The sequence below is a fragment of the Apteryx mantelli genome, chromosome 1 (genome assembly GCF_036417845.1).
Source record: "Apteryx mantelli isolate bAptMan1 chromosome 1, bAptMan1.hap1, whole genome shotgun sequence".
NCBI classification, from domain to species: domain Eukaryota; kingdom Metazoa; phylum Chordata; class Aves; order Apterygiformes; family Apterygidae; genus Apteryx; species Apteryx mantelli.
Genome location: NC_089978.1, coordinates 104,180,432 through 104,204,515, shown reverse-complemented (window position 1 = coordinate 104,204,515; position 24,084 = coordinate 104,180,432). Strand labels below are relative to the sequence as shown.

The 24,084-nt window shown below is 35.3% G+C and overlaps 1 protein-coding gene across 1 annotated transcript in view; it reads left to right on the top strand.

Moving 5' to 3' along the window:
* The window catches only part of ITSN1 (intersectin 1), a 138,159-nt gene that overhangs the window by 62,567 nt on the left and 51,508 nt on the right, over positions 1 to 24,084 (top strand). The window contains exons 14-19 of the mRNA XM_067298961.1: positions 118 to 258; positions 5,493 to 5,580; positions 5,758 to 5,897; positions 15,473 to 15,597; positions 21,054 to 21,283; positions 22,714 to 22,835. Of these exons, the coding sequence (XP_067155062.1) occupies positions 118 to 258; positions 5,493 to 5,580; positions 5,758 to 5,897; positions 15,473 to 15,597; positions 21,054 to 21,283; positions 22,714 to 22,835 (846 nt within the window). The remainder of the gene's footprint in view (positions 1 to 117; positions 259 to 5,492; positions 5,581 to 5,757; positions 5,898 to 15,472; positions 15,598 to 21,053; positions 21,284 to 22,713; positions 22,836 to 24,084) is intronic.

Here is a 24,084-nt window from a genome sequence, read left to right as displayed (position 1 = left end):
TAAAATTTTATAAGTATAGAATAAAAGTACTTTTTAGTTTTCAAAAATACACAAGATCCTGACTTGCATGGCAAATCATTTTGATAAAACAGAGATTTTTTTTTTTCCCCCCTGAAGAATGATAAAAAAAATCAGTTGGAAGGAAAGCTTCAAGATATCAGGTGTCGGCTGTCTACCCAAAGACAAGAAATTGAGAGTACAAACAAATCTAGAGAACTGAGAATTGCAGAAATTACCCATTTGCAACAGCAGCTACAGGTGAGAAAATCTTTCCTCTAATTTTGGTTTTAGGCTTACGTTTTGTCCTCCTCACCTGCATCAATATCCTAAGCAAACTTGATAACAAATGTGATGTGGTGTTTCTTTTTCATGAGCAATTGCTGTAGTTAATAGTTGTTTTTGTTTTTTTTTAAGTTTCTTTACTGGTTCTTCACACGCATATAGGAGTGCTTCCTTCACTTGAAGGTATAGCTGCAATTATCACTTCATACTCGTAGAATCTTTTTGTGGGGAGTGGTGAATAAATTATTTAGCTGAAGAAGTTAGAGGATTTTTTTGTGATGAAGAGAACAAAACTTTGGTGTATATTTTTATTGCAGCGATTGCTGTTTGTGTGTTTAAAGAAAAAAATGACTTCAGTAAGGTGACTTGCTGCTGTATTTTTTTTTTTAATTAGAAAATAATGGACTTTCAAAATTGAAACTAGTTAAACCATGCAGTAGTTTCTGATCTAATCCTGGCAGTCGTCTTTCCTTCTATTTATCTAAAGTTCTCTGCCAAATTGAAGATAAATAGGACTGGTTTGATGTCTGCTTTGAATCAAAGAGCATTCTTTACACTTGGTAAAGGTTTCTAGTTAAGTTAAAAGATTTGATTTAGAGATGTTATTTTTATTACATATTTTATATCTCCTGAAATAAATTTCTGGTCAGTAATGGAGGCACTCTCAGTGTGTCTTTACTATTTCAAAGAGGATCTGACATTTCTGTTATGAGGGCTTAAGAAAAAACCTGTCTTAAAACCTAAACCTACTATTCCATTTGAAATCTCTAAGCCTAATTAATACAGTACATTCATTTGAACAAAACCAGCACTTGAAAGTTCAGATTTTTTTATTTTATGCATGAGAATTTTTTGGACTGTTTTCTGGTTTCCTTGTTTCTTAAAACACTTTACACTTCTACTGAAGTTTTGTGTGTACCATTGCACCTTTCACAAGAAGGTATGTGCTATTCTAACCCTTGCATTTTTCAACAAATTGAATCAAATTCACTTTTTATTTTTGTATGTCGTTTCTGTTAACTGCCAGCAATTTTTTTTTAATTGGCAACTACAGTGAGGAAAGAAAGGTAAAGTAACTCTTTTGCTTTTGTCATAATATAACAAATTAAGAGGAAATAATGATACGTCATGGCAAAAAGCGTTAGGTCATTTATATAATAGTAAAGGCCAATATGCTGCAGTTGGGATTGGTTCCTATTATAACAGTCATCGTACTAATCCGTAAGAAAATACAGCTGTTGTTATAAAGAATTTTGAATGAGATTTCATAGCTGTAATAAATAGAAGCTATAATAAATAGAAGCTATAATAAATAGAAGGTGCAGGGGAGGAAAAAAATGTGAAACTAACACTTGGGAAACACGTAATGAGAGGGATAATCCATCTACAAGTAGATGTGTTTAAGTAGCTTATTTAAAAGTACTAGATAAACAAATGGCAGTGTCAGTGTTCTCTGCAGACTCTCGCTTTAGCATTTTCTAGTTTCTTTAATCATCTGCTTGGCTGACTGTAGATGTGCTTTCTTTACCTAATTCTTTTATGTATTGGTTTTAACTGTATCAGCATGAAAGGAAAAAGTGAAGGAGGGTAGAAGGATTTTTCAGCGCTCTAAATTTTTGTTTATGCTACTCATTGCCAAATCACAATGGTAGAAAAACAGGTTGCTTTTTTGTTTGTTTGTTTTTTGTTCAGCATTTCAATGTACAATTGCTTTTTGTCTATGAAGAAGACTAATTAGTTTACTGCACTGAAACTTTACTGAAATGTCCAGGTCAAGTAGAGTGAATTTTGCACAGTTGTCTAAATTTTACACTTGTTTTGGAATCATTATTGTATTTGTAGTGATTTTTAACCATCTCTAGTCATTTTAAGTGGTACTAGACAGTATGTATCCAGCAGCCTAATTAATACGCTTTTGACTGTTTGCTTTCTAAATTGCTTTATTGAGAATGACTGCTCCCCAGTAATGAAAACCGCACTTGGCTTTCTTGGTGGTTGGTTTGCTGGATTTTTGGTTGGAGGTGGGGGAGGAGCTTTTTTCATATTGAAAGTAGTAGCTGTGGCTTTGTGGTATTGTCTTCTCTCAGGTGATCATTGATCTCCACCAGTAATGTTTCAGTTCGTGTTGCTTGAGGGATTTGTCACATTTGGCATCATGAGCACGAAATGTCACTAATCAGTAGAAAAGGCCAAATTTTATACAGGGAAAACCTAAAAGAGTGGATTGAGAAATTATGATGACGTTGAATGTATCCTTTTCCCCCCAAATGGTCAGTTTTTCAAATATGCTGTAAATTTTACTATTTAATTTGTAGAGGAAAAAATAAAGGAGTATATAACTGTTTTAAAAGGAGATTTTTCATGTTCTAAACTCTCCATTTGGTTTAAAAAAAACAAAACAATATTGACAATTCTTTGTAGGGTATTATCTCTTTACCTGGAAATACTTTAGTTTGATACACCTGACACTTGTTATGGAAAGATGAGTTAATTAAAGCAAGTAATTATTCTTCAACCTAGTAATTAGTTTCAAGATGGATTTTGATTAAAATTGTGGAAGAAATTGTATAACAGGAGAATCCTGGGTGATGAAAATTTGTGCTAGTTATAGGAGTCAGTGGTATCTGGTAGAGTGACATTGCCAGCGGTGGTTGGAAGGACACAAACTTCCTGTTCCTTAAGTGTATATGTTTGAGCCATGTTTATACTGTATTGAGGGCTTCTGCTGGTTATCTGCAAGGATTATTTGCCTCCCTCGATACACAGTTTGGCTCCCAAGTAGTTTGGCTTTCCTCTGAAGCACTGGAGATGGGATATGTGGCAGAGAGTCCTGGTGTATCTAGTGGTATCTCAGTTCTGAGATGCCTCTTGCTCAGGGTTTAAGGTCAGAGCAGAGTTTTCCCCCATTAGGTTGAAAAAAACTGGGTTTTAATTGCTGTGTTTGCTTTCTGCTCTTATATGGGACATCATTCAATTCTTGTTGTTGCATGAAAATACAGTGTTAGTGATGCTATTAGTTTCTTCTGTTCCAGTGTCTGGTAGTTCTGTATGTCTGTGTTTTCAGTCGAATTAAAGGGTGTGGAAAGCAGAACTAGTGTGTTGCTGACCATTTTGGACTAGGTATCTATTGTATGGTTGTCTGTGATTAAAGGGAACAGAACTTCACCCTCCTGGTCCCTTGGCATCTTCTGTTCTTAAATGCTCTCCAAAATATTCTGTGTATTAAAATTCAATAGTCTGGAGCTTAGAAGTATTCTGCCTTTTAAAAATAAACAGTCTAGGATTACACTCCACCCTGAAATATTGCCTTCTATTAGTTTTTGTGCTTCAAGAATGGTAATTTTTGTGTAAATCCTATCTCAGTTAAGAGATTCATTCTGCTATTTGTCTTTGTCTTATCTAAGGGCTTCTCAAAATGGAATGATAGGATTATGATACCCTGTGTTTTGAAAGCTGTTTTTTTTTTTCTCTCTCTTGCAGTTTATCTATCAATATATTTAGTCAACTAGGTGCTGCATTTCTTGGGTCATACTACTTGAAAACTTCATTTCCATGATGCCTATGTGCTATACTAATTTAATAATACTATTTAAAATCTTCATCCCAAACTTTGACGTAGGACATGCAGGTATTTGGGCCAGGGAGGTGGTAGAAGGGGCAAGTGCTGAACACAAGGGACAGTGTTTTGTGTGTATTTTAACAGCACGCTAACTGTGGTGGTTGGGAAGGAGGCAGGCCCCTTGGCAAATAGTTTGGAAAATGCTACCTTATATATTGCTGTTTCTCATTTGGTTCTAGGTAGGGACTGATAGTCCCATGATAGGAATATGTGGCCTTTGTGATATCCTTGAAGGGCTGAAAAAGATCTTGTGTTATAGGCAATGCAGCTCAACAATGAACTTCATGTGTAACTCCTGGTAGTCAAATGCATAGTTTATCTTAATTTTGATACTTTGTGAATTCAAAGTCCTTGATTCTGCTGTGTGACCAAAGTATACTGGCTGGAATGAAAGAGATTACAGTAGTCTGTGCTTGTTATGTAATCTTCAAATCTGAGGCCTGCGCTGTTGTGGCCCAATCAAAACCAGCCAGGAGTGAAGCGAGGCAACCATGAAGTCATTTCAGCGCAGTCAGCTTTGTGTTCTTGCAACAAGAATTAAAAACCTTTCATGGGACTCACTCTGGGATTAAGCAATTAGATGACAATTATTCTTAGAGTTGTATTATGTCTTTCCCAACCCTTCGTGACAAATTGAATTTGCCAGATTGTCGGTTCCTCAAAAGACTTCAAGTCAAGACAGCTGCTGAAATAAATTACTTAGCTTGTCTGAAAAGATGAGATGTTGACACTCCGACAGCTTTTATAAATTAAGCTGTTTCATATCAGGCTTCTATAATTTGTTCTGACAACCTGAAGTTGGAGGTCAAGGCTTTTGTGAAAGGTGTATGAAGTAGAACTTCATTTTCCAGAAAGAGCAAGGGTTATATGTGATCCACCAAAGGAGGACTTCTTCATCTGCAAGATCTCCTGTAATTTGTTGGTGCGCAGTCTTATGAATGCATGTTAAAACTGAGAGAGACCCTGATTTCTTTCAAGAGTAGTAAACAGAGATCTGGAACTCAAGTATTTTCATCTAGTAGGGTTTGTGTTGCATAGCTTTTGATCCTAAGGTATTTCTTTAAAACGGGAGCCTTTATTTTCTTCATCTTTTTTTAAAATAAACTGAAAATATTTGTCATTCTATTCCTGATCAAAGTTAGTATTTACTTATTAAAATGAGAAGTAAACTGTTAGCAAGCGCTTGCTTTAACATTTCCTGAAATCTGTCCTTCTCTTTTCTTGCTCTAAATTTCAACTAGTTCTAAAGCGATGTGCATATTCAGTGGGAATTAATTCTAAAGTAATATGCGTGAATTTGGTATGCTCACTTTTTTGTTTTTTTTTGTTTAAAAAAAAAAAAGGCAGAAGCTAGGACAAACTGGCAGACAACTATTTCTGAGTGGTGGTACCACACAGATAGTGCTTAGATAATAAAGCATGATTTAGTGGGGAAAAAAAGTCATTTCCAAAAAAAAAAAAAAAAAAAACCAAAAAAACAAAAAACCACAAAACAAGAAGTCATACAGCTAAGGTCAGTCATACAGCTAAGGTCATCAGTCACCTTTTTGCTTGTTTCTCATTTTCTCCTCCCTTGTTATTTTCTGTTCAGGAATCTCAGCAGATGCTTGGAAGGTTGATTCCAGAAAAGCAATTACTCAATGACCAACTAAAGCAAGTTCAACAGAACAGTTTGCATAGTAAGTATATTTTTATATGTGTCCAAGTCAGTTTGTGTAGCATATGATCTTACATTGCACAACATACTGTGCAATATATTTTTTATCTTGGAAGATGCATGTTGAAAAATGGTGCTTTCTATGACCTGAAATTCTCCATGTAAGAAAATATTTATTTGACAATATGTTTAAAAACAGGAGATTCTATTCTTACTATCAAACGAGCCTTAGAAGCCAAGGAACTAGCCCGTCAACAGCTACGAGACCAGCTAGATGAAGTAGAAAAAGAAACCAGATCTAAACTTCAAGAAATTGATATTTTCAATAATCAACTGAAGGTAATTGTAGACTTTTTAACCCTCTCTTCTAAGTGTTCAATTAATCACTTTCTACCTTGATCATGGGAAAATACATTGAACTAAAATGATTGATTCAGAATATTAGTGTTGGACACATTCTGAAATCTATCATTTCTTTGTTTAAAGAAAGTGCTACTGAGCATCTAAACTCAGAGTTTGAATCAACTTAATCCAGAGAATCTGTTTAAAAATAAATTTGAGCTCTGATTCTAGATCTGAGATGCTCTGTAAAATTGCCAGTTTCTGCCCTTTTGCATCAAAGGAGGGCAAGACTATAGTAGATCAGGGAATATGCTGGAATCAGTGCTTCAAATTCAAATAGTTGTGACTTGATTTTCTGCTTATATGCAGAGTTTTTATCTGGTCTTTATAAACTCATACTTGTTCCTAAATGTAGTTGTGTCTTGTTTGTGGTTTCATGCTTTATTGATCAGTCTGCTGTTGAAACTGTGTGATTTGTTTATTTTTTGCATAATAAAACTGCAGAAATTGAAAAAGTCAGTAGAGGAAAAATATTCTTCAGAGAGAAGTTACAAACCAGTCTTCAGTTCCAAATTTTTAATAGCAGTCATATTTTCTTTTTTTCTTAATGAAAGTAATATTTTAATGTTGAAGTATTCTGTCTGCAAAGTTAACCAATGGTTTCTCCTGAAAGCTGGCTAGAAAAATATTCAGTTTCCTGCAAGATGTAATAATTTGTGCTACAAGTATTTAGAAGGAAAAGAACAATAATCAATACATTAATGTCTCTGTTTCAAAATCACATCAACTATGGTTACATTATATGCTATAGGGTGAAAGGCGTGTTTCAAGTTAAGCAATAATTAATATTAAAATTACTAATAAATATAGGAAAAATAAAAAGCTGTAGGCCATACCACTAGCAGTCTCCATGCCAATTTAGAGAGATTCTCGTGTGATCTTAGGCAGGGAGGTGGAAAGGGGAGAATCATAAGAGACACAAAACCGAGCAAAATATTCACAGGATTTTTTTTTTTGTCTTTTTTTAAAGAAAATGGAATGACTTACCTCAGTTACATCTTAAAATGTTGTGCTTTTGGGGTGACATTTTTAAAATGAATCCTTTTGCAGTGCTTTGCAGATAAATATGACCAAAACACATTCATTCTAAAATTAGTGTCAGCACTCGATTTGATCATGAGTGACCCAAACAGTTTATAAATGGGTAGGGGGTGAATAATCTTAGTCCTGTGACACTAAGGAAAATAATTTAAATTCAGTTATTTAGATATTGAACAGCTCAACTTAACAAATAACAGGCTAGTGATGATTAAAAATTGAAAATTCAGATTAAGCAAAGACATTGATTTATCAAAGTGTCTGTTATCCATCCAAGAATAAATTGTCTAGCTGTAAACTGTTTTTCAGTTGAATAGGAAAATTGATTTCTGTGTTCAAATTTTAGTATTTAGAATTATCACTTAAAATGATAAAAGTTAGCTCTGTGGACTTTTTTTAAGGAAAGCTTCAGCAAACTTCCTCAGACCCAAGATACTGAGTTCTTGATTTCATAATGTGTAGTAGAAGCAGTGCTTAATAGGAAGATCACTTTGTGATGCTGTATGTTAGTATTTTTGCCTTGCTGCAGCTCTCTTGCTTGCTGGAAGAGATGAGTTTTAGAGGAGGAAAGACAAGTTAGTGGGACAGTTGTGCTACTGAAACTGAGATGGGAGCTTAATTCAGAGAGAGTTGTAACTTCTTTTTATAACTTCACTAGGCTTGCAAGATATATTTGGTGGGGGGCCTGGATTTTTTTATTATTAGACTTAAATGTCAACTTACTTCCCTTTCCTGGGCTCCGCATAATAATGGGATTGTTCTAGTACTCTCACTAGCAGAGAGACCACCTAGATGTTGTGTACGCAACAGTGATTTAATGGCCTTCGTTCTTGCGGAGGGAGCTCTCAGAACACCTTGAATGTGAGACCTTATGCACAAAACAAGTGAAAGTTTTCTGGAGACTCTCTTAGTCTTAGCGTTTTGTGTGAAGTGGAAGCCAAGTTCTCATACCAAGTCAGAACGCTCCTGTTCCTTATGGAGTAACATTGCTCAAATCAAAGTAGTCTGAATTTGAATAATTCTCAGAATCTTTTAATCTAAACAGGCAAAAGTCTGTGACTACTTTTTGGTAACTGTCAGTGGAAAGATGGCTCCAATATTTGAATTTGATAGACAATTGCTTATATATAATTGCCAAATAAATAATTTCCCTAGTTAAGAGAGGAATTTTTTGTTTGTTTATTAGTAACTGGGTGCATAAATACAGTGGTTTCTTTTTATGCTACAATACCTTCCAATTTATATAATTATCAGTCAACTGCATAATGCTCACATTTAAATAGAAAACTTTTTCAAGTAAATGTATCAAAACTACTACCATGTCTGACTTCTAAATATAATAAAGGCTTGTTATTTTGTAAACTAAGGGAAAATATGTAAAGGTGGGCAATATCTGTAGGCTTGAATATTTATTTTTTAAAAAATAAGTTTAAAACTCCATTTTTAATCAAAGCACTTCCTAAATTGTCTTGTGGGTTTAAAACTGATTGGCTTTTTCTATGATGATCTGCTCTTCCTTTGTGCTCCAGTACACTAACAGAGGTGCCTCTTTGGTGAGGTAGCTCTTAGGACAGCAGCACCCTAGTTAGCACTGCCTCGTGCAGCTTTTGTATACTGTCAAATGGAGGAGCACTGGTGCTTGCCTCATTTTTTTTAAAATGTAACATCTGAACTAGAAGCAGAATGATGTGGCACAGCTACTGTTTGAGAATTACCAGAAAAAGAAGCGTATCTAAATACCGTTTTATGTATATATCATCTTGTAGCATTTTGCAAATGTTTCCTACTGGGAGAGAGAGTAATATGTCTTTAATTAGCTAAAATGCTTAATTTAATAGAAAATAGAACTAAAACTGCAAATACATAGGCCACTGCTCTCTGACTACAAGGTATATGCCAAAGTATTTTATTAGCTTTCATGAAATTCTTAAAACACAGCCAAGTTCATGGCAATATTAAATTATAGCATTTTATCATCAATATTGAAGTTTATCCCTTATCCTTTTGACTATGAACATCTATTGCCTTTAATTCTGCAAAACTAGATTTTTAATTTATTCTCTTGAAACAGGCTACACTTGATCTACTGATAGCAGATACCAAACTACGCTGAGATAATGCTCAGTACAAGATAAAATGAACAATTTCACTAATATCTAGTGTTCCTTTTCATTAATGAGACCATATATCAAGGTTTACTTGAGGTACTAATGTATTTTAGCTTACAGGTCAGCTTTTTAACACTATCGTGTACAGTGGATTGCACTGCATTTGCCTACGTATTATGTAGTATTTTATGCTGTGCAGTAAGTGAACACTCACAGTTGATGTTAAATTAGCTCATCTTTGCTTTTTGTCTTAGTAGCATGTACGAGTGACCAGAGAGAGAAATGATTTTTCACTGTGTTTTTTTTTTTTTTATCCCTAAAAAATAATGGATTTAAGTTCTTCTGATTGTTCCTTTGGAGCTTGAGCACTCCAGTTACTTATTTTTTTTCCAGTCAATATCTCAAGAGTTTAAAATATTTAAAGAATTGTTTTCTTTTCAAAAACTCTGGAGTATAAAATATTATCAGTGTTTCAGAGCACATAGATGCAGATATCTTTTATTGAATGTCTATAGAGTTACAACCACATGGTTTGAGGAAGAAACTGGTAGGACTTAGAAGTCAAACGCCACTATGGTTTTAGCTTAAAGCTAAAGTGCTTTTTTGGAAAAGAGTACTTTTTGGCAAAGAAATAGGTACTCTAGCTAGCTTCCAAGTGGACAGATATCCTTTTAAATCAGATTGAGGCATTTTATCAGAGAAAGTAGTAGTCTTGTGGACTATGCTGTGTTTGGCTACAGAATAAGTGACCCAGTCTTTAACAAGGTTGAAAATCAGCCACTTATTTTTATGCTTAAATATGGTTCAACGAGTCTAGATTTAGGTACTCTTTAAAAATCTTAACCTAGAAATCTAACAATTAATATTGATACAGATATTAGTAAAATGTAACTGATGCTTGTTTATTTCTTCTACTTTATAAAATAGTTCTTTGCAATAGAAATTTTTGTATTAGATTTTCTGTTCGTATAAGTATGGTTCTACTATAATTTAGCTTTATAAATTCTTTCTAAATTCAGTTTAAATTTACATTTAAATTTTACAAAGATCAGCCATTACGCTCTGTCAGATAAAGCAATTAAAATAATTCTTAATACAGTTCTTGTCCCCAAAGACCAAATAACCACTTAATATAACTCAGAAGAATCACGTATTTAGGGCTTATTGGTGTTAATGCACGGGAGAAAACCACTGAACTAGTGTTTCAGAAATATGTTAATGTGGCTGAGAAGCTCTTCTCAGTGCCTGGAAGAGGTGGTGAACATCCAGAATCAAGTTCTTGAAAGTGTTTTACATTTTGTGTCATGTTGCAGTTGTTGTCAGTCCCTGTCTGGTCAGTGTGCACGGGACAAGTCTTGCCTATGAATGCCTGTTTACATTTGAGCATTTCTTTCTTCCAGTCAGTGGCAATGGAAGATGCAATGCTGCAGTGCCTGGCAGTTCTCCTGGGCTGCGTCAACTACTTAGACTCCTTTCTAAAGGTCTCCATGCCCTACTCAGGCAGTACACAACTATCTCAATCTGAGTGATGAACCTCCTCCAGTTATGTGCTTCACTTTACCATAAACAGATGAGTGTGCAGTGTTTAACTAAGTTAGTATTTAGTAAGAGGTGCTAGCACTAAAACGTACGCAAAGATAAGAGTTTGTAATTTGATTCTTTATCTAATCCTTAATGCCTAGATGAGGAGCATGGCTTGAATTACAACCTGGGCAAGGTAGTAGTTAGTTATTTCTTTTGCATATCTGACATGTCAAGGTTTTAAGTTAATTGCCTATTTTTGGTCATGATGTTCAGAATTTTTAAACAGAAATCACTTTTATATTAAGTATTCCTACAGAGCAGTGCAAATTTGTGATTCTGGGTATGAGAGAGATGGCAATACATTCCCCTTGTCAAATCCCAAACCAGATCAATCAGCTGTAATACGGGGTGAGAGGAGGAACTGACTCTGTCGAGGACCAACCAGGCATTTTGCGAGCTGAGGAATGGGGTAGCAGAGCATTGCTGCAGGAGAGCCTCAGTGAGCACAGAACTGTAGGGTTCTTTTCTCTGGGATCAGATGCTCTGGCTTGCCTCAAGGGGAGATCTGGTGATGGAAACCCTGGGATGTGATCCTTGAAGAGTGTCCTAAACTCTCTCGTCTTTTGGTCAAAAGGCAAAATCTGGGCTTAAACCATTACAGTACAACAAGTTCAGGTTTTCATAGCAATATGACTTGTCTGTATGCAGTGAATATTACTCTGCTGAAATTCATATTTTAATTCATATTCAATATTATGTGGGTGCCTAAATGTGGCTATTGCAACACCTAAAAATTACTTCTGTACTTGTTGGTCTGTTTGTGAATTAAGTAGAAAGGTAACAGTTTTTTCTGCTTTTGGGTTAAGATATGCCTTGTCCTGCACACTGCAAATTAACAAAGCGTTGTTATGTCTTCAGAGTTACAGTATACAATTTGCAAATGTACAACTTTAAGTTGCTTGTCTTTGTAAAAGGTGAGCGTAGGACTGTGCTGAATTTCATTCTGTTGACTGTTGAAGTGTTACTATAATTTCGTTCAGTTGGTGTCCTATAGCACTGTGGGAGATCCTTTGCTCTCCCCCATCCTCCCACTGGTAGCTGGCAAAGCATCAGGGATCTGTTGCATAAGATACTGATCAAATCTTTATTTCCTCATAACTGATGCAAAGAAGGCTGTTTATCCCGTTTTTACCTCCAAAACTATTCCATCCAATGCTAGCTGTTTAAACTAGTGTGGATTTTCTGAACTCTTTTAGGTAGGTCACTCTGCAAAATCTCCTCACAAAATACTGAAGTAGCCCATTGGCTTAGTGGGGAGGGAGTAATGTGCTAAAATGTCTGTGGAAAACTTTATTAGTTATAAAAACTGTCCCCTTTATATCCTAAACTTAACGTATGGATAAAGGAGCAAAATAAGCAAGCAAAATTGTTTAGCTATTTGGACCTGAATTCAAATGTTGGAGGCTGTGATGCAGCAGTTAATGAACTGGCTGCATGTTGTCAGTATGGGAAACTACTTTCTTCAGACAGGCATGAAAACATTGCTCATAGCTAGAACACCCCCAGTTTTGTGCTTAGGCTTAACATAAGATGTCTAAGCTATAATTAAAATATAAAGTCAGGACTAGCCTTGTAGTTGGACTTTGAGTGGAAGTAAATAATATCTGGTGCACAGATGTCTTGCAAGTTTTGGCTTGCTTTTATGGATTTGAGAATTAGGGATGGTTTTCTGAAGGAGGGAAAAAAAGGCATATTTGGAGTTAGAGTCCTCCTGAGTCTGTGAGTATAGAAGAACTGAATCATTCTTTCTAGTTTACCCTTTAGTAAGAAATTTGTAAACTAAGCTCAGATACTTTCATTTGGGTTGTCATATTTAAAGCTTTGGGGGTTTTGCCATATTTTGGGGTTTTGCTTGTTTTAATTCTGATGGCCTTAATACTCCTAAGGATTTTAGTTCCACTTTCTTTGCCTAGAGATTATTCCTATTTAACTGCTCAAATGCTGGAATGAATGGGATAAAAATGCAAAGGGGAAGAAAAAGCACACCTGGAAAGCACTGTTACCTAAATAGCTTAAAATTTTGCAAGTAGCAAAAGGTTATCTTCAATGTTGCCTTAATAGAAATACCTGACTATCTCAGTTCTGTCTGTTCAATAGCAACTGCAGTTTGCTTTTGTCTTATGAGGCTAGGACTTAAGATATTGCTTGGAAACTTAGGCCTCATGGCATACAAAGTTAAATGATAGAAGAGGGAATGAATATGAGGGAAAGGTAGAGAAAGTAGAGCAACAAAGGATTTCTAAGCTGAAGCCAGCACTAAAGCTTAACTGAACTTAGGAGTCAAAAATTCACCAGTGCTTTGAATGGCAGTCTCTTTACTTAGGAAAGAGAAACAGCTTGTTAAAATGGTTAATACTACTCAAGATATTTGGTGTTTCACAACAACAGTATTTTGAGCTTCAGGAGCTTTGCACATGCTTAGTTTTGTGCATTTGTAGATTTTTGTAAGCTACAGAAATTCATAACGCTGTTGGCTAGGTGGGAATCTACTTTCATCTGTGCCATTTTCTAATCTCTGTCCTTTTAGACGAATGCTTGTAAATCACTGTATTGCTAATGTTTTTATGGTTGTATAGATATATTTCTCTTTTGCACCTGCATGCATTTTTTGATACAAATAAGAGTTTGGGTGATCATGTAGAGAAGGTGATGTTTGTGGTTCCCATAGAAAAGTTAATTTGAAACAAGGGTCATCTCAATACTTTACAAGTGTGACAACATTAAAGAAACTGAATTAATAATGTAGAGCTATTGAAAATGACCACTTCAGTTAGGGCTGCAGAAATGCAGAATTTAGTCATAGGCGGCCTGTAGCTCTAGGTGCAGTTGATCAGTTGTGTTCACTGCAGTCTCCTGAACCCTTGTGCTCATTGTTCTTTATGGGCCAACTGCTAAGAACCCATGATACTGAATATTACTAATGCTTTTTTTTTTTTTTTTTTTTAAGTAATCCTTTTCCCTAGTCCAAAATCAGGTTATGCATGAATGTTTATAACCATGTGCATTCAGGGTTTGAAAATTTTCCCAAAGGCACTATCCTGCCTGAATAATTATGGAGGTTTTGCAAAAATGGTTTATATTACATTCTGTAATATCTATTCTAAATTCTAAGAATCTGCTAAGCTTTAATGTGACTCTGGAAAATTACTGTGGTCATAAAATATGGTATTGCCCAAATTATCTCCATATTTCAATGAGCTTTGTGTAGTAGTAAAAACTTGTATAGAAACTGATTATCTCTGTAGCAATGTTGAATTCAGTTTTCATTGAAGATAAAATCGAGGATCATTAATAAAATGAGACTGAGAGCTAGGACACTAGGTTCAATTCAGCTTTTTCTAAACTTTCATCCATTTATCAGAAGTGTTTTTAATACCTTGCTAAGGTCATGTGCTACTCCTCTTCATTATGTAGCTATTTTGACATTATCTTAAACTCTGGTGTTGCCTGGTGTGCAATTTGAAGCACTAATGCATGCATGCATTTCACTAACAAAAAATTTTAGATGCAGGCAAGTACAATCTGTAAATAAACAAATTTTAAAGTTTAACTCTTATGAAACTATAGCTAAGAAGTTACTAATAATGTTGTCAAATTAGTTTATTAAAGCTTTTCTCATTTTGCCCTTTGAATCACTTTTGCTATTTAGTTCTCCCCTTTGTTGCTGTTATGCAGTTTTCTTTATTTCAGTCGATGCACAGGAATGGTTATATGAAAATTTTATTTGGCAAATTTGCCAGACAGTGAGTTTCTGAAAAATTATTCCAATGTATGAATAATACTTAAACGATTAACTGTTTTAATCCCTGAGCAAATTAAGATAAACTTTTTAAGATTTATCTAAACATAACTGTCTGGTATAAGTCTTATAATATATTTCAATAAAATTAGACGTTACTAAGATACCAAGCTTCCTGCTACAGACTTTTACTGGATATTATTGTGTGTACAATATTTTCATCAAACCTTTTTTTGTTTGTTTTTTTTTTAGTGTGGCCTCTTTTCAATGAAAATTTTCATTTTTAAGTAAAGTATCCTTTTTTCCTTATAACAGTGAGGAGTTTAGACTCAAAATTCTAGGTTATAGAAAAAGATTCAGGATAAAGTTTATATTTGTGTTAATATTTGGTGTTCATACTGAAAAGAAATCATGAGAAAAGATGACATTTTTATTATATTTTTATATTCTAAATATTTCAAGCTAGTTAGAGCAAAACCAATACTTGTATATGGATGAATACTCTCTTTGCCACAATTTCATCCCAAAGGCATTGCTTAAAGAATTCAATCTTCTGACTATAAAACAATCCTGAAGATTCTTTAGCAGTTTACTTGGCAGGAAAATTGCCATTAACTTCAGAATAAAACCGATAAACTGAAACGATTGCTAGTATGAGCAGCTCAGAGGCCAGATTTATTTATTTATTTTTTTTACAAAATATAATAAGTTTTATTTTGTTTCCTGCTTTGTTGAATTCATTTAAGTGACTTTTCAGATGACATTTTATCAAACTTTTTTTTAAGTCGTATTTAAATAAAGTCTCGCTTGTTTTTTAATTCATTAACATCTCAGGTAATATGAGTAAAAATAGGTAAACAGTAAGTGATTTAGAGAGCTTTGAAATCTACCTTAAATATCTGCCATAGCATTTTGTAATACTGAAAGTTTGAACAGAGATTTCCAAGCATTTACAAATTTTATTATTTCACAATGAAATATAGGGGGCCATTTGTTATGATTCAGGTGGTATATGGTTACACATATTTTACTTTTTTCTCTAGGAGCTGAGAGAAATACATAACAAACAGCAACTACAGAAACAAAAAAACTTGGAAGCTGAGAGACTGAAGCAGAAGGAACAAGAAAGGAAGACAGTAGAACTGGAAAAGCAAAAAGAAGCTCAAAGGTAACAAACTGCTCTAGTTTAAGCTGCCTCTTTGGAGGTATTGGAGTGAAAAGTGTTTTGCAAACAAGTATAATAAACTCTGCATTCCCAGAAGCATAATCTGATCTCAAATAATATGTCACTAAATGGGAAGAATATCTAAGACCTACACCAGGTTCCGTTCAGTGCAGATGACCCCTTTTGAAATTGGGGGAATCTCTTGATTTATCTTTGAGTGAAAAGTGTGTTGTGGAGATGAGCTTTTACATCTTTCTGCGACTCTCCACCATCAATGATATATACAGATATTTACAAATTTCAGCAGAGTTACTTAAATGCTTAGTGTGCTCTAAACCTAGAGATGTTCTTGAACAGAGTAACATGTTCTGTCTTTTATACTAAAACAAAATACAGAGCTAATATTTTTTTTACTACGCATTGGGGAATTTGTTTTTCAGGTGTATCTTTATTGTAAGAAATTTTGTTATAAGAAGTGAATGGCATGTAGGTTAGCAACTAGTTCTCTTCTGACATCATTTAGCTGTAGCTTTTTGTTTTAATTTTTAGAAGTTGTGGTGTTTTTTATACTCTTGATACAGACAGACGTTTGGTCACAGAATCACAGAGTGGTTGAGGTTGGAAGAGACCTCTGGAGATCATCTAGTCCAACCCCCCTGTGCAAGCAGGGTCGCCTAGAGCACTTTGCCCAGGACCATGTCCAGACAGTTTTTGAATATCTCCAAGGATGGAGATTCCACAACCTCTCTGGGCAACCTGCTCCAGTGCTCAGTCACCTTCACAGTAAAGAAGTTTTCCCTCGTGTTCAGACGGAACTTCCTGTGTTTCAGTTTGTGCCCGTTGCCTCTCGTCCTGTCACTGGGCACAACTGGAAAGAATCTGTCCTCATTCTCTTTACACCCTCCCTTCAGGTATTTAAACCTATTGATCAGATTCCCCCCTAAGTCTTCTCTTCTCTAGGATGAACAGGCCCACCTCTCTCAGCCTTTCCTTATACAAGAGATCCTCCAGTCCCTTCATCACCTTAGCAGCCCTTCACTGGACTTGCTCCAGTATGTCCATGTCTCTCTTGTACTGGGGAGCCCAGAACTGGACACAGCACTCCAGGCATGGCCTCACCAGGGCTGAGTAGAGGGGGAGGATCACCTCCCTCGACCTGCTGGCAAAGCTCTTTCTAATGCAACCAACCCAGGATATCATTGGCCTTCTTGGCCATGAGAGCACATTGCTGGTTCCTAGTCAACTTGTTGTCCATCAGGACTCCCAGGTCCTTCTCCGCAGAGGTGCTTTCCAGCAGGTCAGCCCCCAGCCTGTGCTGGTGCATGGGGTTATTCCTCCCCAGGTGCAGGACCCTGCACTTGCCTTTGTTGAACTTCATGAGGTTCCTCTCCGCCCACCTCTCCAGCCTGTCCAGGTCTCTCTGAATGGCAGCACAGCCCTCTGGTGTATCGGCCACTCCTCCCAGTTTTGTATCGTCAGCAAACTTGCTGAGGGCGCACTCTATCGCTTCATCCAGGTCATTGATGAAGAAGTTGAACAAGACTGGACCCAGCACTGACCCCTGGGGGACACCTCTAGCTAGCTACAGGCCTCCAACTAGACTTCGTGCCGCTGATCACAACCCTCTGAGCTCTGCCATTCAGCCAGTTCTCAATCCACCTCACTGTCCACTCATCTAGCCTGTAGATGAAAACAAAGGCCTTTGAACCAGGGGTCTTAAATTACTGGTTACAACATTACAGAGACTGTGATCTCAAGCAAATTGATAGTCTGTGTAATTACTTTCTGAGTCAAATTTTTACATTTCAAGCAAAAGCAAAACAAGGATCTCAATGAAAACCTTATCTTCAAACAGAAATCTTATGCCTAGAAAGTAGGTAAGTTTAGATAAATTATTTGCATAAAGTCTGTGCCTTTTAAAAATCTTAAACATCAGCTTCAGAAAAGTTCCTAACAACAAAAACATCTTTCTGTGATGAAGGAATGACTACATTGAATATGATAATTATGTTGGAACTTTCCACGAAACTGAGAAGTCTGCTGAGGTGCTGGGAATAGGAACGTTAAAATACTCCATGTCAGAATATTTTAAAGTACTCTATTTTCTTCCAAAAAGGATTAAAAGAACACATTTCTGCCATGGAAAAATTAATGTCTGACTTTTCATGCCAGATGAGCATTCAGACATTATTGGTAATGCAAAACTTCATGCAACCCAAATGTTCAAGCTTCTAGGTAATTGTAATTGCCGTACCTGATAATGAGCAGTCTACCAATCTTACTGATGTCTAACAGCCACCTAAATGAACCAGGTAAATAATGAATACATCATAACCTGGGTATTTCCCCATAATGCTTACAGAAATATACTGCATTTTAATATCTCTGGTGACAGGAAAGAAAGAAAGAAAGAATAGTCTAAAATCATAAATATGTGCACTTTAACCTTTGGTTTAATGAATAGCCACATTCAGTTTGTACTGAGAACAATATAAACAATATTTTATTGGTAATTATGCATTGAGTTGTGCATGTAACTTATTTAATTGAGTAAACAAATAAACATATTTACATATTTGAGAACCGTAGAGGTCTTTCTGAATGTCTTAAGTCTAATTCCATGCAGAGTTGCATGGTTGGGGGAGTAATATACAATTCATAGGAAAAAGAAAAACGTTTGAGTAAAATGAGCTTCCTCTTGGTCTTTGAGATAAGAACTGCCTGAGTGGTATGATGTGGTTGCTGAAAGAAAAAAGGAAATTTAAAAAATGGAAACAAATATAGGTAAATCCCAGATTAGAGGTCAGATTCCACAATAATTATCACATCAGAAGTGTTAAAGTAATGAAAGGACTCTCAAGTCTCCTGTTCCTACCCCCAAGCTGCAGAGCTCACATCTAGGCTTGTGTTTTTTCAGCTTCTGTCTCTTCTTATTCCCTTCCTCATCTTCAACTTCAGCTGTATGTAATATTAGCTTCCGTAACAATCAAAGAAGAAAATTTTGCAGCTTCTATGGAAGAATGCCTTCCTCCCCTGTCCAATAAAACCTAATACATTTCATTTACTCTTCTTGCTCCAGCAGTTAGAACTAACTTGGCTTATGAATGTGGGAAGACGTACTCACTCTCCTAGAAACATAATTAAAAACTCAACATCCCCTCTAAAGCCCATCTGACCAAACTCAGCATGTAGGACACTGCTAAAGTCAAAAGAGAATTTGAGCTGTGTATGTGCATATGGTGCAGCCTCAATGTTACAACAAAACTGCTGAATAATTGGCTCTGAATATTTTGTGAGTGAACACATGAAGGACAAATGCAGTGTTTGAAAGAAGAGGCTGACAGAGCAGAGAATTTATTAAATGAATTTAGATGACTTTACACTGAAGGCCGAAAAGTCTAGCAGTAATTCATAGGGGAGGAAGTGATATCCTTCACGCTCATTAGTGTCTTCACCTGTACTCATGGTGTACTGATGCAGAGTATTTAAATGGTATCAGTGATTTCATTTAGGACCAAAGATTTTTTGAGTTTATAAGTAGCTGCCATCTTACACAAGCCATTGCTACTGGGTACCTTCAGCTCTCCCAGGAAATATTCCTGTGACCTGAAAACTTACATCGACAGAAGACGAGACTTTGCTGTCTGATGCCAACCCAGTGTTTGGAAAGTGTGTTTTTCCCCTTAGGGAATTTAGGGTTTTCTTCACACCATTTTTTGGCTAGGAATCTGTATTGTCCTTGGAGAAAATATGTGCTTTTCAGTAGGCCAAGTCTGTACTGACTGGCTTGTCATGTGTTTTTTGCTAATTTTAAAAGTATAAAAAGAGTATGGAAGTGGAATAGGTCATGGAACAAAATGGTAGACATGTACTCTACATCTGTTACAGCCTTGTAGAGTTGTCTTTATTAGTACAAAATGTTTCTTGCAGAGTATCCCTGTTCTTTTTTTCTTTCTTCTTGTCCTATATGGGGAGAAGGGACTTGTTAAATTTTACAGTTGGGAATGTGAAATTATTTGAATAGTTCTGCGAGGGTGCTGATAAATATGTTTACTCCTTGTCCCACAAGAGGATTGACGTTCTCTTCTGATTACTGCTCTCTTGCTGATCTGGCTGTTATGAGGCTTACCTAAGGATGTTTGCTGCTTTGAGAAAACAAGCAGAACTGATTTGGCTGATTGAATGCTTCCTGCATTTTAAAGCTAAAGTCAGTGATGAGTAGATAAGTATTAAAGGGTGCAATTTGCTGCTGCTTGTGTTTCAGGGAGAACTTTATGGTATGAATTCAATATCGAAAATGTCTGGTGGTAGCTATGGCTGATATCTACAAGCTTAGATTAAATAAAAGCAATTGTGGGGCAAGTGAAAATGAAATTGGTATCCTACAATGCTGATATAATGGGATACTCAGATTGCTTGAACTAGGCTGCTTGGGAAGAGATTTTGAAAAGCAGTCTTTGCAGTTCCAGGGTCCTGAATTACCTATCTTGGTTCTTGTGTGCTAAAGGAGTTTTGTATCTTCAGCCAAGGGAAATTTTTTTCCCTCCTTCCTTCTTTCTCCATATAGTTCATCACTTAAATAACTGCATGGGATTTATGAATCCTGTGAAAAACTATGAAAAAAGAATACACAAATATTGTTGAACCCCAAGTTGAGTTTTAAATACTGTTAAATTGCAGAGCTGGGATTGAAAGTATAAAATACTGGATTTTATCACGTTTATCATTCTCAGAGCATTATGAGCTCAACAGATACTGCTTTAAGATACCTGTGCAAGATTTCATGTAATAATTAAAAAAAAAAACAGGTAAATAGGTTTGTTTTCATGCCATTGTAGAGGAGGAGAAGAGATCGCAGCTTCAGTAAAGAAGGTAAAGTTCAGCGTTACAAATCTCTAAAGAACTCTGACAAGAAAAAAAAGTGTTAGATGTTTTTTCCTTCTTATAGTCACCTCCAAAACATAACTAGTGTATCATTCCTTTCTCTGTGCTATGTAGCTCTTTTAGAGTTCTGTGGAATCTTATTGTAAAGGCACAGACTTCCTATGTCAGTTTAGTATGATATTAAAGATAGTATTTAAATGTGCAGATAAAGCAACTGAAGGTAAGAGTCCTGCACCTAGTAGCAGATTACACAGTAGTAACATTCTCTCACTTGTCTGAGAATCACAGCTCTTTATGAATACATATGCAATTGTAGCAGATCTTTCAGAATGTTTCTGCTTGTTCTATAAAAAGAACAAAGATCACTTACAGATTTCTGAAGACTCCTGTAAGAATCTGTATTTCTTACAGGTTTCTTAAGAAATCTTAAGAAAATGCTGTAGGGTGGTTGATAACTCACTATATGACAAAAGTCTTAGAGGGGATAGTTCATACTATGGATCATACACAAGGGCAGCTAACTTTTATGGTCTTTTGTTTGACCGGCTTTAAAAAAGAAATTAATTGTTCAACAGGCGAATCCAGGAGAGGGACAAACAGCGGCTTGATAGAGTGCAACAAGAAGAAGAGCTTCAGCGACAAAAAAAAAGTCAGGAGGACGAAAAGCAAAAAAGGGAAGAAATAACCAAGAAGAAGGAAAGTGAGGATAAGGGGAAACAGGAAATGCAAGAAAAACTGAGTAAGCTTTTCCAACCACATCAAGAGCCGGTCAAGCCAGCTGTCCAGGCTCCTTGGTCAAATGCAGGTAGAGGAAAAAGTCAGGAAATGCTGTTGCATGTACCTCTTGAACAAATCTTTCCCCTGCTTTGCCTTCTTATTTAATACAAAAGAGTATTATGTTTCAAGAGTAGAGTGCTAGTTTTACTGAAGTAAATCAAATGTTTAATATTTTAAGTTCTAGACTCCAAACAGCTGATCTCTTTTAGGCTTCATTATTCCTCCTGAAAATATAGTGTCTAGCAGAGGGAGTAAAGCATAGTTGATGAGAATCACAGTGCAGACTGAAGAGAAAATACTAGCTGTAAGATGGTGTAAGATCTTGATGTAAGATGTCAAAAATTACTTACATGCTTCTAATTACAACTCTTATGTTGGTTTGCAATACATGCTTTGGGTTTCTTTAGAGTAGTAGCAGTATGTCATTTAGTTACCTTTTTCCTCTCTCCCTTCACCATGCATGTTGTTTACTGAACACATGACATGAAGTCTATGATTTAATCTCCTTTCTTCTGCTGTGCACATGATCACTTTCAGCTGAGAGCTTCTCCCCTGCATTATAACCTGATTTTTGTCTTTATTGGAAGTAATGAGTCATGGTTCCTTCTTAAGTGCCTTAAATACATACATAAGAGATAACTGACTGGGAATGTAATATTTGCTTACATAGTTAGTCAAAGGATGACATAAAGGAGAAATTATCTTTTATCTTTTAGCACCAATCTAGAGGTGACTTAGTCTATTATATCCCCTTGCTATGTTTTACTTGTGCAGAGTGGCAGAGGGCACTTTTATGACAGAATAGGCAAAATAGCAAGTGCATTATACAGGTGCTATTTAGCTTATATCTTTTTTTATTCTTTCTGTTTTTTTTCCTGTATTCTTTTCACTAGTAATGTGTCTTTAACCCAAGCATGTGATTTTTAAAACACCACCTGTAAGTGACCTCTTTTCAGCTAATCTGTATGTATTAGGACATATTGAAGCCTCTGTTTCAGAAGTATAGTCAGGCTGCAAATGAAGCTGCTACATAAGCAGCCTGTAAAAGTTTTGGGGATACCTTTGAAATATGCAAGAACGTCACTGTTTGAATTTAACCTGTGGCTTACTGATCAGACTTAACCTACAAAATGAGTGAAACATTTGAAAAACTATATATGCTGCATCATAAGTACAGGAATATTTCTATTAAAATAGTTGTATATATCATAAAAGTTAAAATATAGTAGTATTTTATATAGGTGATGTTTAGAAGAGAAAATAATAAGAAAATTCTATTTTAAATCATTCATTTGCATATTTCACCTTGTGTGATGGGGGATAATGTACTTCCTATGGGCAATGTAAGGGTTTGTTATTTTTTTGATTCTGTTTTTCACATAATTTTTCCAGCATTTATAAATAATATGTTTTGATATATATATTTTTTGTATATGTGTTTTTTTTTCCTTTGCTCAGAAAAAGCTCCTTTAAGCATTTCTGCTCAGGAGGATGTAAAAATAGTGTATTATAGAGCATTGTATCCTTTTGAATCAAGAAGCCATGATGAAATCACTATTCAGCCTGGCGACATAGTCATGGTAAGAAGGGATTGTGATATTACTTGAAAAAAATTACTTAGGCTTTTACACTTGTGCAATTGAAATTATATATGGCAAGTTTTTTTACAAACTTGTGAAAAATATTTCAATACACACTGAAACATGCAGGATGTGATATTACATATTAACCTTATTATAATAATGGATAGCTTCTTAGTGTTCATTGTAATGTAAATAAAGTTTAAACATCATCTATGAGCAGGTAGCATCAGTTTTAGTATGCTGAGTTGTGTGCCTCTCTGAGGTGTAAAGTGTTTGAAAAGGTTCCTAAACAAAAATTATCTCACTGAGAGATTTCTTGTCCTTCAAAGTAGCTAGGGGATATTGTTACTGTTATTTTCTATTAAGATAGTGGCTGCTATGTGTTAAATTAAAAGCTGGCTTTGATAAATGAAATATGTTTTTATAAGAAATTTACCTTTTTATAACAGTAATATTGGAGCAGTGTTTCAATTTTTAATTTTGAAAACATTTAATTTTGAAAATTGCCTTTATTAAGAGAATGTGATGTCTAGTGTAATACCGCATGAAATAATTATGCTAAACTAGGAGATGGCTACACTTTTATCATGCTCACATAAGCATTAGCATAGTCTTTGTATTGTGGTGATACTTCTCCATTAGTACTAGAATTTTTTACAACTTTTTTTGTGACAATTTTTGACATAATGATCTAGTATAATTGTAGCTTTGAATTGTTTGCATGATAATTTGTTCTGTTCTTGTTATTTTCCTTTTTTAACTACTTAAAAACAGCTAACTCTTTTGTGAGATAGTTTTCCATTGATTTTAAAAGAGGAGATAAAGTAGAGAAAATGTTGTCATTTCCTAAAAATGGAAACTTCAGAACCTAAAAATTTGATTGTAGGTGTGCTACTAGGGATGCATTTCTCTTCTTTTTTAATAGATGATGTTACTGGGATATGTCTGCCTAAAACTGTCATGTTAATCTTCAGATTCTCTAAAGCTATATTTTTCTTTTGTGCCTAATCATATCTAAAATTATAGCTTCTGATGTTAATGACTGCTGTTATTAAATGTATTTTTAATATTAATAAATTGCTAGTATGATCTTAACATGCATATGTCTATTCATAATAAAAATTCCTAGTGTAAATATTAAATTTATGCTCTGTTCTCTTGTGGAAAAGTCTATTCATTGTAGTGTTCTACTCAACAGAATATATTTTAAGAGCTTTTGCATTTTGATAAAGTTTAGTGAGGATGG